This window comes from Sminthopsis crassicaudata, chromosome 1 (assembly GCF_048593235.1).
Source record: "Sminthopsis crassicaudata isolate SCR6 chromosome 1, ASM4859323v1, whole genome shotgun sequence".
NCBI lineage: Eukaryota > Metazoa > Chordata > Mammalia > Dasyuromorphia > Dasyuridae > Sminthopsis > Sminthopsis crassicaudata.
Genome location: NC_133617.1, coordinates 396,934,602 through 396,949,885, shown reverse-complemented (window position 1 = coordinate 396,949,885; position 15,284 = coordinate 396,934,602). Strand labels below are relative to the sequence as shown.

Below are 15,284 nucleotides of genomic sequence, written 5' to 3'. Positions count from 1 at the left end.
AAGACTGACCATACTTAGCACATTTCAGGGAGTTCATTGGTGGCTTGTTCAATTTCTTTTTCTAAAATGGGATTATTTAAATAATTTATTTCCTCTTCTGTTAAGCTGGGCAATTTATATTTTTATAACTATTCATCCATTTCAACTAGATTATCAGACTTGTTGGCATACAGTTGGGCAAAATAGCTCCTAATTATTGTTTTAATTTCTTTTTCATTTGTGGTAAATTTACCCTTTTCATTTTTGATGTTGGTGATTTGGTTTTTTCTTTCTTTTTTCTAATCAAATTAACCAAAGATTTATTTATTTTTTTGTTTTTTTCATAAAATCAACTCTTAGTTTTATAAATCAGTTCAATAGTTTTCTTAGTTTCAATTTTATTAATCTCTCCTTTGAGTTTAGCATGTCTCCAAGGCAAGGGAAGGATTCCCCAATAAAGTTAGAGCAGGTAGCAGCAGAATAGGGAGGAACAGCCTGGTGGGTTCAGCAGCATCACTGTTAATGATTCCAGCTTCTGGAACGTTGTTTAGGATCCAGTTTTTGTAGACATTGACGTTGGTATAGACTCCAGGCCTATAGGGGCGAGCACAGCCTTCTCCCCAACTTACAATACCAGCTTGGAACCAGACTCCACTACTATTACATACCAGTGGTCCTCCAGAATCACCCTGGAGAAGTGAGGGGAATGATTAATATGGACCATGGGAGGAAGGAGTTCAGTAGGGGACCCTGGGCTTTTCAAGACTGGGCTGGGACATGTAGAGAAAGAGAAGGAGGCACCAAGTGGACTTGGGAGGGATGTTATGGTAACCTGGTTAGTTGTGATAGAGCACAAGATGTGGATGATTGACTCCTAAGCAAGACAACAGAGAGATAGGTACATCTGGAATATTGGGGGTGGGAGAGGATTCCTTGAAGGGGTCCCAATGAGCCATCTTACCTGGCAGGAATCCTTTTGGCCATCAGGGAAGCCAGCACAAATCATATCAGACAGGATGATGGGCACTGAGGGAGAGATAGTTGATTCTTTGTGGTAGTATATGTCACAGACTTGATGGCTGATGAGGGGCACTTTCAATTCTTGCAGGATGAAAGGTGGAGGGAGATCTTGGAGAAGAGAGAGGGAGAATATGTTGTAGATAAGTGAACAAGTAGCTATCTGTGAGATGAGAGGAGAAAATAGCTAAGTAAAGTAATATTGTGCTCATACTTTCATAGACATGATTTCAAATTCTGACTCCCATTTAATACTTGGACAAATAACTTCATCTTTCTAGGATTTATTTTCCTTATTTGTGAAATAAGGGAGTCAGACTAAATGACCTCTGAGGTGCCTTTTTAGCCCAAAATCCATGTAAGTCTTAGAAACTATAGTTTTTTTCACAATAATATTTTTGTTTTGAGGTACTAAGTATAAGTTTTTATCATTATTTTGCAAATAAGAGAACTGAGACTCATAAAGGTGAAATGATTTACTCAAACCACACTGGTTTTTTTTAGCCCAGGGCTCTTGCCACTATACTTTCTTTGAATAGTGAGTTATCTTTTACTTATCTGTACTATAAGCTTGCAGACATTCATATAATTTCTGTATGATTTTGTAGATTTTTTTTAAGGTTGTCATTTTTATTTTATTTTATTTTTCTTAATAGCTTTTAATTTTTCCAAATACATGTAAAGATAGTTTTCAATTCACCCTTGCAAAACCTTGTGTTCCAATTTTTCTCCCTCCCTCCTCCCCAGTCCCTTTTTATAGATAGCAAGCAATCTGATATAGGTTAAATATGAGTAATTTTTCTAAATATATTTCCATATTTATCATGCTGCACAAGAAAAATCAGATCAAAAGGTGAAGGGGAAAAAAAAAACATGAGATTAAAAAACAAACAAACAAAAAACCAAACAAACAAACAATCAAACAACAACCAAAAAGACAATTTTCATTCAGTCTCCATAGTTCTTTCTGGATGCTGATGACTCTTTCCATCACAAGCCTATTAGAATTTGCAATGTGTTTTTACCTAGGCAGCAGATAGAATGCTGGACTTGAAATCTGGAAGATATAATTTTGAATCCTTCCTTAAACATTTACTTAGCTGTGTACTTAAACCCCTCAGTCAGAGTTTCCTTATCTGTAAAATAGGAATTACAATAGGAAATGAGATAATGTTTGTTAATATTAGCTTTTATTATAGTGATGGCACATAGTAGGTGCTTAATGTGAGCAATTTATAGAATTGTATTTCTATATAAGGACAGAGAGTTAGAGAAAGGCCATGACCTATGTACGAAACAAGATATGGAGCCACTGAATTGATAAATTGAGAAAAATCATCCAAAACTAGAAGTGAGTGAAAAGTAATTGCAAGCACTGGCATGCTTATTGAGTTAATTAATATTAACTCCTCCCTAAAAGAGGGGTTTTCTGCCATTTTTGAACATGGGTTGTTTGGTGAGGGAGGGGGAACATGTCAAGGAGAAACATACAAAAGGTGGGCCAAGATATCTGTTCAACTTTATCATCCTCAGTCAGTGGGGCCAGTGGGGAAGAGATCTTTCACTTTGGGACAGAAAATAAAAGGCTCATTCTCTGGTATATCAAGGTGAATCTTCCCAGGAACTGCCTCTTGGACAATCATTTGCTTCTGTAAATAACAGTAAATAAGCCAACCTGCTTCAAACACTTCTGAGTCTTTTTTTTTTTTTTTTAAATCTTTGTTGCAAAGTTCTAACATTTAATAAATGCTTATATCTCTTTCCCCCACTTTCCTAATTTCTAGGTTTGTTTGAGGATGAAAAGAAATAATATATGTAAAGTGATTTATAAACTTCAAATGGTAAGAAAAAAACTAGCTATGATTGTAATTGCCTTAATTCTTGAATCTAACTATTATCAAATTATTTAAGAAATGTCCGTGATTTTCTGTTATTTCCAGGATAAAATATAAAATACTCTGGTTTGACTTTTAAAGCTTTTCATGATCTGGTTACAACCTATTATTTAAAAAATTGATATTTTTTTGTTTCTTTTTAGATAACATTCATTTCTTAATATAACCCTCCCTTCTTTCTGGACACAGTGAGCCTTCCCTAGTAACAAAAGTTACAAAAGAAAAGAAAAGAAAAGAAAGCTATTTAGCAAAACCAACAACTATAACCAAACACATCTGGCAATATATATACACTGTCACACCTAAAGTCCCCCATCTTTGCAGTAAGGAACGGAAGTGCATTTTCATAACTCGTCTTCATGTTCAAGCTTATTCATTAGAATTTTTTCTTGCCTTTTTTGTTTACACTACTGTAGTCATTCTACATATTTTTTTCCTGTTTCTACTTCATTGCAAAATTTCTTACAAGTCTTCTCACTAATGCTTCTCTGAATCCTTCACATTAACTTTTTTTTTTTTTTTTTTAATAGCATATTAACATTCATCAAAAATGTTGGCCATTACTTACTTAATCTTTGGATACTAATGAATGTTTTGGTACATATGGGACCCATCTGCCTTTTACATGTTTATTATTTATGACTGGTATATGTGGGATCTCTGGTTCAAAGGCTATGGGTATTTTGATCAATTTTTTTCATCTTATTTCCAAATTACTTTCCAGAATGGTTCAAACTCTCTTTCTAGAATGATCTCATGTTTGTGTATAGTGTATATTTTTTAGGAATGTATACGACTCAGCTGTACTGGGTTACTGAGAGTTCTCTGTGCATGACATTCCTTCTTTAACCTCTCTGTATTTGTGTGATCTTTCACTCATGCTTAGGACCCTTTCCTTTTCCTCCTTCTCACCTTGAGATTCATTCAAGGTTCAATTCATGCACTACATTCCATACAACACCTACACTGATTTTTCTAATTAACATTCTTATTGATTCCACTCCCTTGCCCCACCCTCACTTCTACTCCATTTAGTTTTTATATGCTTATACTTATTTATCAGTATACACACTGAGAGCATGGACTATTTCACATGTTTGTTTTGGCATTTTTTGTGTCTAATACTACTATGTCTAGCACACAGGAAACAATACTTATTTCAATGAATTGAATTATACATTATAAGGGAAAAGAGAGTAATGTGAAACATCTTGAAAAGTAGATCAGAACCTGCTTGTGAATGTTATTAAATTGAATGCCATATAAAGACACTCATATTTTATCCTAGGGGTGATGGGAAGTCCCTGAAGCCCCTTGAGCAGGGGATTGGGCATCGTAAGACTCTCACTTGAGGACTATCAGTTTGGCAGTTGTGTAGAGGACAGATTAGAGAGAAGAGAGATTGGAGATGGGAAGATAATTAAGGAAACTAATGCTGTGGTCTAAGTAAGAGATGATGGAGCCCTAAACTAGAGTGATTGTGAAGAGAAGAGAAAGGAGATATTTTAGAGGTTAGAATCTACAAGTTTTAGCAATTGATTTTTTATGGGAATTAGGAAAAGTAAAAAAATCAAGAATGACTTCACATTTGAAAACCTAGGCTAGAATTGGGCTGATCTTCATGGAAATAGAGATGTTAGGAGACTGCAGGGATTTGGGGGAAGAAGAAGATGGGAAGGGAAAGGAAAGGGCTAGAGAGAAAAAGAATGAGTTCCATTTGAGACAAGTTGAGTTTGCAATCCAAATGGGACAGCCAGATGGAGATGTCCATTAGGTAGCTGGAAACACAGTATCAGAACTCAGAAAAGAAATAAGGGTTACACAGAAGGATCTGGAAGTCATCTATATAGAGATGGTCATTGAACTCATGGGATCTGATGAGATAACCAAGAGAGAGCAGATAGAAAAAGAAAGCATTCAGTCAACAAGCATTTAAGTATCTACTATATCAGGCAGTGTACTAAGCTCTAGGGATACAAAAGAAAGGCAAAAGACAATCCCTGCCCTTGAAGTGAGAACCCTGAAACTGAAAGGGGATCCCAAAACTCTCTTTCTCTCTGAAACTCCTTCAAGGAGATAGTTTCTTTGAATTCTTGCCTTTGTAAAAGACCTGTCCGAGGGAAACAGGATAAGTAGCTTCATTCTGTTATCCTGAGAGAACAGCACCAGTCCCACTGATAATATTCACTACTGATTATGCTCTCTATTGAACTGAAAATTAGTTTAGGACTTCTCATTCAATTCCAAGATTTTCTATTTTGATTTCAATTTAAACTGCTCCCAGCTCCTACCAAGAATTGTCCATATAACAAGTTTCCTTCAACCCATCTCTTGGCAGAGGACCTAACATGCCATGCCAAGGAACCGCTCTCTCCCCTTGGCATAGTGCAACTCTCTGCCCACTGAAATGATATTCTCTTTCAGGGTTACTCCCTCTTTCCCCAATAAGACCTTATTTACCTCTCTGTTGGGATTTCTCTGCTAGAAACCTTCTTTGCTAGATCTTTAATAATAATAAACTTCTTTTACCAGTTTAACTTTTCAGGTTCTTAAATTCATTTATGAAGGACCTGCACCTCCAGAAGGGGGTTCCCACAACTCCCTGCTCTATGCTGAACCTCATCATTTGGCTCCCTGACTGAGAATTGAGGGGAGCCGAACCTCATCATCCTCACTGGCAGGAGACTTTTCCAATTGTCTACTGGAAGAAAAAAGAAGAGGACCCAGAAAAGACTTGGGTGACACCCGTGCTTAGGAGTCAGTATATAAAGTATTCTGAAAAGGAGTCTGGGAAGGATTAGCAGATAAAAAGCAATATTATTGGTAGAGTTGTGAACTGATCCAACCATTCTGGAGAACAATTTGGGACTATGCCCAAAGGGCAATTAAACTGTTCACACTATTTGAAGCAGCAATGCCACTAGTAAGTCTGAATCCCAAAGAGATCATAAAAAATAGAAAAGGTTCCACATGTGCAAAAATGTTTTTAGCAACCCTTTTCGTGGTGGCAAAGAACTGGAAGTTGAGGGGATGCCTATCAATTGGGGAATGGCTGGACAGGTTGTGATATATGAATGAATGGAATATTATTGTTCTATAAAAAATGATGAGCAGGCTGATTTTGGAAAAACTTGGAAAGACTTACATGAACTGATGCTGAGCAGAACCTGTAGGACATTGTACACAGTAACAGCAACATTGTAATGATCAACTTTGAAAGACTTAGCTCTTCTTACCAATACATTGATCTAAAAACGATTCCAAAAAACTCATTATGGATAATGCTATCTGCATCCAGAAAAAGAACTGAGAAATCTGAATGCACAGCAAAGCGTGCTATTTTTGCATGGTTTTTCCTTTTTGTTCTGATTCTTCTTTTACAACATGACCAATGTAGAAATATAATCAATATTATTGTACATGTATAATCTATATCAGATTGTTTGCTATCTTGGGGAGGAAGAAAAAAATGAAAAGCAAAATCTTTTAAAATAAATATTGAAAGCTAACAAATTTAAAAAGAAAAGAAAAAAAGCTCCTAGAAATAGATGGGATCAAGCACTCAGAAGAGATGGCAAGGAGATGGCTACCTCTTCCTTCATGTCTGCAAACATAGTGTCCTAGATGAATTCTCCCTGCTCCCTGCTGAGGTCTAGCTTTGCCATTAGCTAACCTGTGATTTTGTACAAATCCCACTCTCTTTCCCCCCCCCCCCGCCCCTTTGTTTTTTCACTTGTAAAGTGAAGAAAAAGTGAATTTTAATTCCTTTTTAATTCCATTTGGACTTCAGGGACACTTAAAGTAAACAGAAATAATTTTAGCAGGACTTTGTAGAATCATAAGTCTTTAGAGTCCAAACAGATCTTTTAAATCAGAGGTATCAAACTCACTGCCATAGGCTGCAAGAGACCAACAAAACTGGCTAAAGTAGATTAAAGTGTAATTGGGAAATGTTTCACAAAATATACAATGTAACATAGGTACTGTCAATTTGTAGTTTTCTAAGTCAGTATAAAACCTGCAGGGATCTATTTCTAGGTGAGTTTGACACCCCTGGTTTAGACCAGGTAATCCAGTTTAAGTCAGGGAGTGAGGAAAATTTCTCACAGATGGTTCTGTACACGAAGGACACTTTGTGGTTTATCTGCTCGGCAGGGCAGCTTTAAGTGGCTTCTTATGACACTGTGTATATTCAGTGTAGAGCTGTTTTCTCTTTTTGAGGTGAGAAGAGCACTGTGTTTATATTTTCTCATCTTTTCTTTGGTTAGGCAGTGCGAGATAGTGGGAAGAACATTAGATCTTAGAGTCAGCAATTTTGGGCTCTGGTCCTGACTGACATTTATTGGTTATGTGATCCTGGATACGTCACTTCCTTTCTCAATTTCCTCATCTGTAAGCTGGGGAGAGTAACTCTTGGATGACTTACCTCATGGACTTCAGAGGAAAGTTCTCTTTCCTCTGCTTTCTTATGGTACAAGGCTATAAGAAAATGAATTTTTAGTGGCATATTACTTCAAAATTTATATATTCATTCCCCCATAAATAAATTCTCAAAAATGAATTCAAGGTCTAAAGGGTGTAGGTACTATGAAAAGAAATAAAAGAAGAAACTGAAGACTGGAAATATGGCCCAAGAGCAGAAAAAGAAGATAAGGAAGTACAGATTGGACCAGCAGAGCCAAGCAAATCAGGTGCAAGGGAAGTCAGGAAGCTGAGTGCTTCAAGTTCCAACAACCATTAAAGGGTTCAAAAGCAGTGACAGGTGAATTCTAGATATTAAGGACAAAAGTCTTCTAGATCAGTTTAAGATGGAACTGGATTCCCCCCTGGATTCCAGAAGGCCTAAGATCCAGAACTCTACCTTTTACCTGGGAGGAAACCTCAGTGCTACCTGAAAGATTGGGAGCCTGAAAAAGTAGAAAGATTATTTTTACATAGATTCAACTCCCTGGGCCCATTCTTACTTTGGTTTTCCCCAATATGTCCCCAGCCAGTCACCCAGCACAGATTCCCATCGAATAGTTGTTCTGCAGTGTCTGGGAGGCAGATGGGGAGTATGAGGTTGTTGAAGTTGACTGGTGAGTCCATTTGAACCAAAGCAATGTCCCCAGGTCCATATTTTGTGTAGTTGGGGTATAGGATGATCCGGACCACTGTTCGAATCTGTGCACCATCATCAGTATTCGGGTAGGATGTCATCGAGCCCAGTACTAATGAGTAATGTGAGGGAGGCAGCAAGCTAGGGGAAAAAAAAGAAGGAAAGAAAGGATAGTTTTGATGTTTGAGAGAATGTGTGAGTGTGAGTGTGTGTTCTTGAGTATCTGCATATGTGTGTTTGCATTGGAGTTGGTGGGGAGACGCATCACAGGGAAATCTAATTTTAGAAACATTTTTAAGGCTTAGATCTTAAGTGAATTCCTCAGGATTGGGCTGAGGGCATGGTCAATGTAAATTAATTGTCTGGGGTAGGAAATGTAGAACAGTAGAACTTTGAATCTTTTTCATAAGGACAAGAATTTCTCCAGAGAAGAATTTGTCTAACAGCAATGATGTAGTAAAGACAAATACTTGAAAGAATTAGTAACTGACTGATGTCAGTGTCCTCTATATGTTAGCTACTACTGTTATTGTTTATGAAATACTAGAATTACTAACTTTATGTAACTCTTTGAGATTTGTCATCTTAAACATAAAGTAAGTTACTATTATTCTTATTGTTTATATAGCAATATAATAATAACTAACATTTATGTAGTGCTTTAAGGTTTGTAAATGGCTTTATAGGTATTATCTCATTTGATTCTCACAATAACTCTGGGAAGTAAGTGCTATTATTTTCCCCATTTTACAGATGAAAAAACTGAGGCAGATAGAGGTTAAGTGACACATCAAATGTCACTTAACAGCCAGTAAGTGTCTGAGTCCAGATTAGAATTCAGATCTTTCTGATTCAAAGTACTATGCTCTTATCCACTAATCCATTTCACCTTGTCCCAGCTATGCTTCTTCCTTTCCAGTGGTTGCATTCCACATGAGTTTTCCCTTTCCTCCCATATATCCCTGCCCTTCAATCTTCCCTGTTCTCCCCAACACTTGGTGCAAAAATTCCTAGTTATAGTTTTGAATGGATAGCGCTAAGATTCTTTTCAACTTTGAGAACCAGTGATTTGATGAATCTATGACTAAGCTAAGCAATATAAGGTCAGTCCATTTTTAAAAAAATTCTTCAATTTTATTGAAGACTGAACTTTATTTGAAAGAAATACTAAATGATTCTAGGATTTCACATAGATCCTCATAGAATACAATTTTAAGGCTAGCATAATAATAACTGGGATTCACATGTTTGAAAGGTTGTGAATGTTTTACATCTGTGTGTGTGTGTGTGTATATATATATATATATATATATATATATATATATATATATATATATATATATATATATATATATATACATATTTAAATATGTATATGCTCTCACAACAACTTTATGAGATAGGTGCTATTATTTCCCTAATGTATAGATGAGGAAGCTGAAAGTCAATTTGCTTTCTGATCAGACACTGTAAGTTAGCCTAGATTTATCAGTAGTAATCCATAGTGTTTCTAGTTATTAAAGTAGGATACTTTGTTAAGGGTTTTGCCAACCTAAAGAACTAGCTATATCATCATCATTATTATTTCTGTGAAATATAGTTAAATGTCAGCACATTAATACATTACTTAATTACTAACATTTCCATAGCACTTTTATTAAAGAGTTACAAAAAGGACTTTTCAAAACAGCTCTCTGAAGGAGGCAATGCAAGTATTTTTTTAATTGCTGTTTTTATAAGTAAGGAAACTGAAATGCTAGAAAGCTTGATGACTTCAGGATAATAGACTTAATAAGCATTGGAACTGGGAAGTCTTTCTGACATCATCAGTCAATCAATAAACATTTAATAAGTGCCTACAATGTGTCAGTTACTCCTAAGCCAAAAGCTAGTAATACAAAGAATGGCAAAATACAGTCCTTCCTCTCAGTAAGCTCACACTATTTGTCTGACAAAATAGACATATGATAATTTGAGGATAATCAGCAGAATGAAGGCAGTAGGGAATCCTCTACATCAAGCTGTCTCATAAATCCAGAAGAAGAAAACTATGAAGAAAGAGCTTAAAGAGCAGTTGTGATATGGAAATGCTTTATTTTGCAAAGTTAGGTAACAGTGGCAGAAAAAACACACAAATTGTATGCAAGGTTAGGAGGGTACTTTTCTTCCCCCCAAAACAACAGCAACGTGGAAAAAAAGAAATGAAACTTCCATGAGAGAGGGATGATGAAATAATTGTAAAGCTGAGTTTAAAAAAAAAAAAAAAAAGGTCCAGAAATTGTGGCCTCTGACCTCTCTTTAGCTATGTGAGGACACACCTGAATTAATCAGGGGAAACCTGTTGCTAGAATGCAACATGCTACTTTCCTGTAGGAATTCTCTATAAATGCTCCCTTTATTCTTCTCTCTGTCTTTCAGAGTCCACTTCTTCCAGAGTTCAGTCAAGGTCAGGAATTTGCTGGAACCAGCTCTGACCGGTTTGTGAGAATCAGCAACTGTTAATTTATTTATAAGTTGATTGTCTAGACTTAAGGAAGTGTTAATATTGCAGAATAAATTTTAAAGTGTGTATAATTTCTCACTCTTCCCACCCCCACCTAGCCCAGTTAAACAGTTATCAGCAAACTTTGTATTGCTCTATAAAAACTACTTGAGTTTAGCAGGGTTACAGAAAAAAAAACAACTCAGGGAATGAAGTCATCACTAGATTGGAGGTGTGGTGAGTGTTTTCAAGCCAGTCAGTCAATAAGCAATTATTAAATTCCTGCTATATTCCATGATGAGGAAATGAAGAGTTGGACATGACTGAATAGCTAACATTCCATGCTCTTTGCTAAGCATTGAAGATACAAAGAACTGGGCAAAAGGCAGTACCTATTCCCAAGGAGCTCACAGTGTAACAGGGGGAGACAACATGCAAACAACTATATACAAACAAGCTATTTGCAGAATAAATTGATGATAATCAAGAGGGAAAGCACTAGCATTAAAGGAGATTGGGAAAATAACTTATGGAACTCAGGCAATGGGAAGTTGGTGTACCTAGCTTGTAGCTCATTATTGCCTTTGGTCACCTCAGCAAAGATTTTGCAGATTTCATACAGCCTGTGGGTCACACGGTCCTCACCCTAGCTATAGAGGGTGGGATTTTAGCTCTGAAGTTTAAGCATTGGTGACTGGAGGTATTGTAGAGGGCTAAAACTCTGAAAAGGTGAACTTGAATCAGACAGCAGAGCACTTAAGGATAATTACCTATTGGATGTGAGATAATAGTTCTATATACATATATTTAGATGAGATAGTGATGTGATGGCTCTCCTCACCATTGGTGCTTTCAGAATGTGTGGTGGTGAGGTAATTGTAGGCAAGGATTAGAGAGAGAGATCAGTCTCTCTGCCGAAAGATGAGGAGGAGAGAGACTTCAGGCTCCCGACTCCAGAGACTAAGATTCATTTTTGGCAGCTTGGCTAAGTCCTCTTTATTTCTCAGTACCCAGCCTAAAATACCTCTCTTCCTCCAGCCCAGCATGGATACTCACCTCTCTATACAGTGGGCAGCTGTTAGCACCCAGTTTGTAGAAATGAGTGAGCCACCACATACAGGTACACTATTCTCAAGAAGACTGACTTGCCACGGCCACTGCCCTGGATGGGCATCCTGTCCTGAGACAATTCGGCCTTTGAGTTGGGGGCGTCCACACACTGTGGAAAGAGAGTACACAGACAGTTCAGTCAAGCTTGATTGCCTTTGGCTTTCCCTCTTCTCTGAGCACTCAGTTGTCTATCAGTCCCTGGGTTTCTCCCATTCCACTTTCACAGTCCAGATACCCAGTTCTTCCTCCCAGTTTAATCTCTTCTTTCTCTCCCCAGGCTTCACACTCAGTAAATGTCCCACCTGATGATGTGGTTTTTTCAGCAGCATTCAGAAAAGAGGAAGAAGAAGTAAAGTTCCTCCCTATGAGGGGTTCACTCAGCACCCCCAGCAAGAGGGGCAGCAGCAGGAGAACTTGATTGGATGAACCCATTCTTAGGTGTTAATACTTCCTTATGTTAAGTTATATGTTAGGCTTCCAGGGCAAGAGTTTAGGGAAATGACATCTGTTGATTGCTCCACCTTTATTGGTCAGGGTGGGGATAAGTAGAAGCTGGATTCTTGGCCTTTACTCCTATAAAATCATAAAATCTAAGACAGAGACCAAGAGGCGCTCAATGCTTGTTGAGGAAGAAAGGAAAAAAAAATTTAACTTAAAATTTTCCAATTATTTAAAAAATGTATTCTATTTGGTAACCACCAGTAAAAACATTTAAATACACAGGTGCAACAGGGTTTGGGTCAACACTCCTTCTCTTCCAATGTGTTTAGGCTCTGTGGGGTCATCACCCTTCTCTCTATTTGCTATTGCCTTGTTTTTCCTTATTCATTCTCATCCTAGGTTCCAAAACTATCATAGTATCATGTTCTGATATTTCCTCATTAATAATAAAATTGTACCATCTCTCTCAAGAATAAAACTTGAAATCAGTGAAGATTTTTATTTAATATTTTAAAAGAGTATGGCTAACAGTGACTTTAGCTTTTTTCTTTCTTTTTAAAAGGCATCTACCTACTCTAGGGATCACCGAAATGGTTTAGACATACTAAATAACTTCAAGTGAAATCTGATAACAGAAACATCCAGAAAACACAGAGTTGAGTTGAGCTGCTTCTGGGGCTCTCATTGCCCCATCTTCTGATCACTGTTAGAGTCTCGAGAAAGAAATGTGCCCAATACCAAGGAACAAAACAGAGAGCACTGCAGGATCATGTTGGAAGGATTGTGCATGGGAACCAGTAGGCAGAAGGTGGTACCCATTAGAGATTGCTCAGAGTGTCCATCCCAGGAAGGACTCTGCCCTCCAACAATTCTAGACTGGCACCACCCCAGAGCTCACATGGTTAACATTGTCCTCAGTATTCCATTTGGTACAGCAAATGGAAGTGTGCCCATCACCTATGATAATGATGCAGACTCTATTGGTAGTCTCTACCACCATATTGATTAGCCATCCTGAGCAAAGGCTTTCCACTCAAATACTCCAATGGGTCTGTTTGACAAAACCTGTTTGTCCTGGGCCATAGCTTCTGTGTACTTCTGTCTGCTCTTGGAGCCACAATCCAAACCTATCCAACCAACAGGGATGCCAGAGGCTAATGTGACTTGATGTGTCTTGGCATTCCCATCAAATTTGAACTCTGTGATGAATTCAACAGGCAAAGGGATCTTTGACACCACTCTTATCAGCCTTGCCATCAGGTCTTTGACAATCTTGTCCCCCTCTTCATTAAAAAGAGAAGTTTCAATCTCCATGTTGTTGAGCACTTGAGAAAAGTGAAACCCATCCCACCACCAATAATCATCTCATTGACTTTGTCTAGCATATTATTGATAATTGTATTTTGTTGGTAACTTTAGCTCCACCCAAGATGGATTAGAAGAGACTCCCTGGCTTCTCCAAGGTCTTGGCAAAATAAGTCAGCTCTTTTTCATGAAGAAGCCACATGTCTTTTGGGTCAGATTCACCCTCACCATGGAACTGTGGGCGTGGTGAACAAAAGCATCATTGACAGAGATATTCTGTGCTAGGGAAATTAGCAACAAAAGTGCTAGGGAACAGAATAACAAGAATCTGCGTTAATCTTGTGACCCTTCCTCATGTACCTTGCACACAATGCCCCATTTGCATGAGCAACAAGTCTGTGAAAAGACAAGTCTTGTGTTACTTGACCCTTGTGGTCTTTGGCTGGTTGGATCTCAGTCAGCTCACTCTTGGGAATGGATGTTGAGGTCTTGGGTGTGAGTTCTGTCTCACTGGCACTGGCCGGGGTACACCCCCTGTAGACACGCCAGGACAGGCATTGAGCAGGCACCAAATTGAGATCGCCCCCACTGTCTTAGGAGTGGGGCTCCTGAATACACAAACTAAACTCATACTTGTCATTGGGGCACCTTGCCAAGGGCAGATGAGAGGGATATAAGTACAGCAGAGGGAGAGAGAGAGAGAGAGGAAGCAGAAGAAGGGACAAGATGAAGTAACCAAGCAATAAAGCTTCTCTAACTGCATAAGTGGTGTCAGACTACTCTGTCATATCTGGAGACATCCGAAGGTCATAGAGGTGATGATAATTGTGGGTAAGTGTTCAGATTTCGGCTGGTGTCAGCAAGTCTGCCCTAGCTGAGGACCCCAACAATTCCCCAGCTTGGTACTTGGAAGCTTGGAAGGCTTCTACCTTGAATGGTTCAGCTTTGATCTTATTCCTAGAAGCATCTTTTCCTTTTCCTTCCTGTACTACATGGAAGCAAAGTTTCTTCAGCAAAATGACAGAATTGGTAGGTGGTTTTTAACACACTCTTCCTCCACTTCTGGACCCACAAAACCCTTCAGGAGCAGAATGTTTTTGCCCAGCAAATATTTGAGCTCTGTAGCCATGGACTCCAAGGAGAATTTTTCAGGCATAGGAATACCATCAGGTCAGCCTAAGAGGCTCATCAGAACAACAGTCTTGGCTCCATTATCCAAGCAGAAATTGATGCCAGGAGCAGCTTCGATTCTCTGATTGTTGGTTATCTCTTTGTTTTTTTTATGGGAATATTAAAACCCACCCTCATGGGTAACCTTCTTTCCCTTCAGTTCACCTTGAACAAGGTCAGTTTGTTGGAAGGAGACATGTTGGTGATGAAGAGATCAGGTGCTTCTGTGTCTGAAAATGTGGCTGTGATTGGAGCTTAGACTGCCTGAGATAGGGACTGATCTTGCTCACTGAGATCAGTACCTACTACCAAGTGCCCAGTCTGTATTATTTAGTAAAGTGAAAAAACCCTTCTTTTCCATAAGCAACTGCTTATTTCTCTGTCTCTGTCCCACACTCTTCCTTAAATCTCATAATCTAGATTTAAATAAACATCAAGGTTACTGGCTATATATCCAATTTTAGGGATATAACAACCAATGCAATAAAGGAATGTGAAAGATCACAGCTAGAGTCACACTAAAAATTATTACACTTGCCGGCATCATTCAATTCTGCTTCTAATTGTTATGCCACAGTTCTCTTTTATTGTCCTGACTCAGTTTCCCTAATTATCCTGACCCAATCCTGATTCAGTTTCTCTAATTGTTCTGCCTCAGTTTATAATTATCAGCTCAAAGCTCAGTCCTGTAAAACCTCCTTTCCCTCTTTATCAGAATATTTGATAAAGATAAAAGATCTTATGTTTTAGAATATCAGAATGCCTCTCCCTCCCAAGCTATCAGAAT

At 38.1% G+C, this 15,284-nt stretch overlaps 1 protein-coding gene and 1 pseudogene across 1 annotated transcript; both read right to left on the bottom strand.

Annotated features, from left to right (window-relative positions):
• Positions 1-358: 358 nt before the first annotated feature.
• On the bottom strand, positions 359-12,032 carry LOC141554587 (serine protease 27-like). Its single transcript, XM_074286616.1, has 5 exons — positions 11,884-12,032; positions 11,528-11,690; positions 7,856-8,130; positions 941-1,107; positions 359-668 (listed from the first exon to the last, which is right to left on the bottom strand). Exons 1-5 carry the CDS (start codon positions 12,011-12,013, stop codon positions 399-401), a joined length of 1,005 nt encoding a protein of 334 aa, XP_074142717.1. The 5' UTR covers positions 12,014-12,032; the 3' UTR covers positions 359-398.
• Positions 12,033-12,840: 808 nt separating this feature from the next.
• Positions 12,841-14,695, bottom strand: LOC141554582 (phosphoglycerate kinase 1-like; annotated as a pseudogene).
• Between the last annotated feature and the right edge of the window lie 589 nt (positions 14,696-15,284).

What these genes read in the sequence shown, in the direction of transcription:
- LOC141554587 (XM_074286616.1), bottom strand. Translation starts at nt 12,013, where the DNA reads ATGGGTTCATCCAATCAAGTTCTCCTGCTGCTGCCCCTCTTGCTGGGG. An exon ending in GCTGCCCACTGTATAGAGAG is followed by an intron (nt 8,131 to 11,527) that starts GTGAGTATCCAT and finishes TTTTTCCCCTAG; the next exon opens with CTTGCTGCCTCCCTCACATT. An exon ending in ACATATTGGGGAAAACCAAA is followed by an intron (nt 1,108 to 7,855) that starts GTAAGAATGGGC and finishes CTCTTCTCCAAG; the next exon opens with ATCTCCCTCCACCTTTCATC.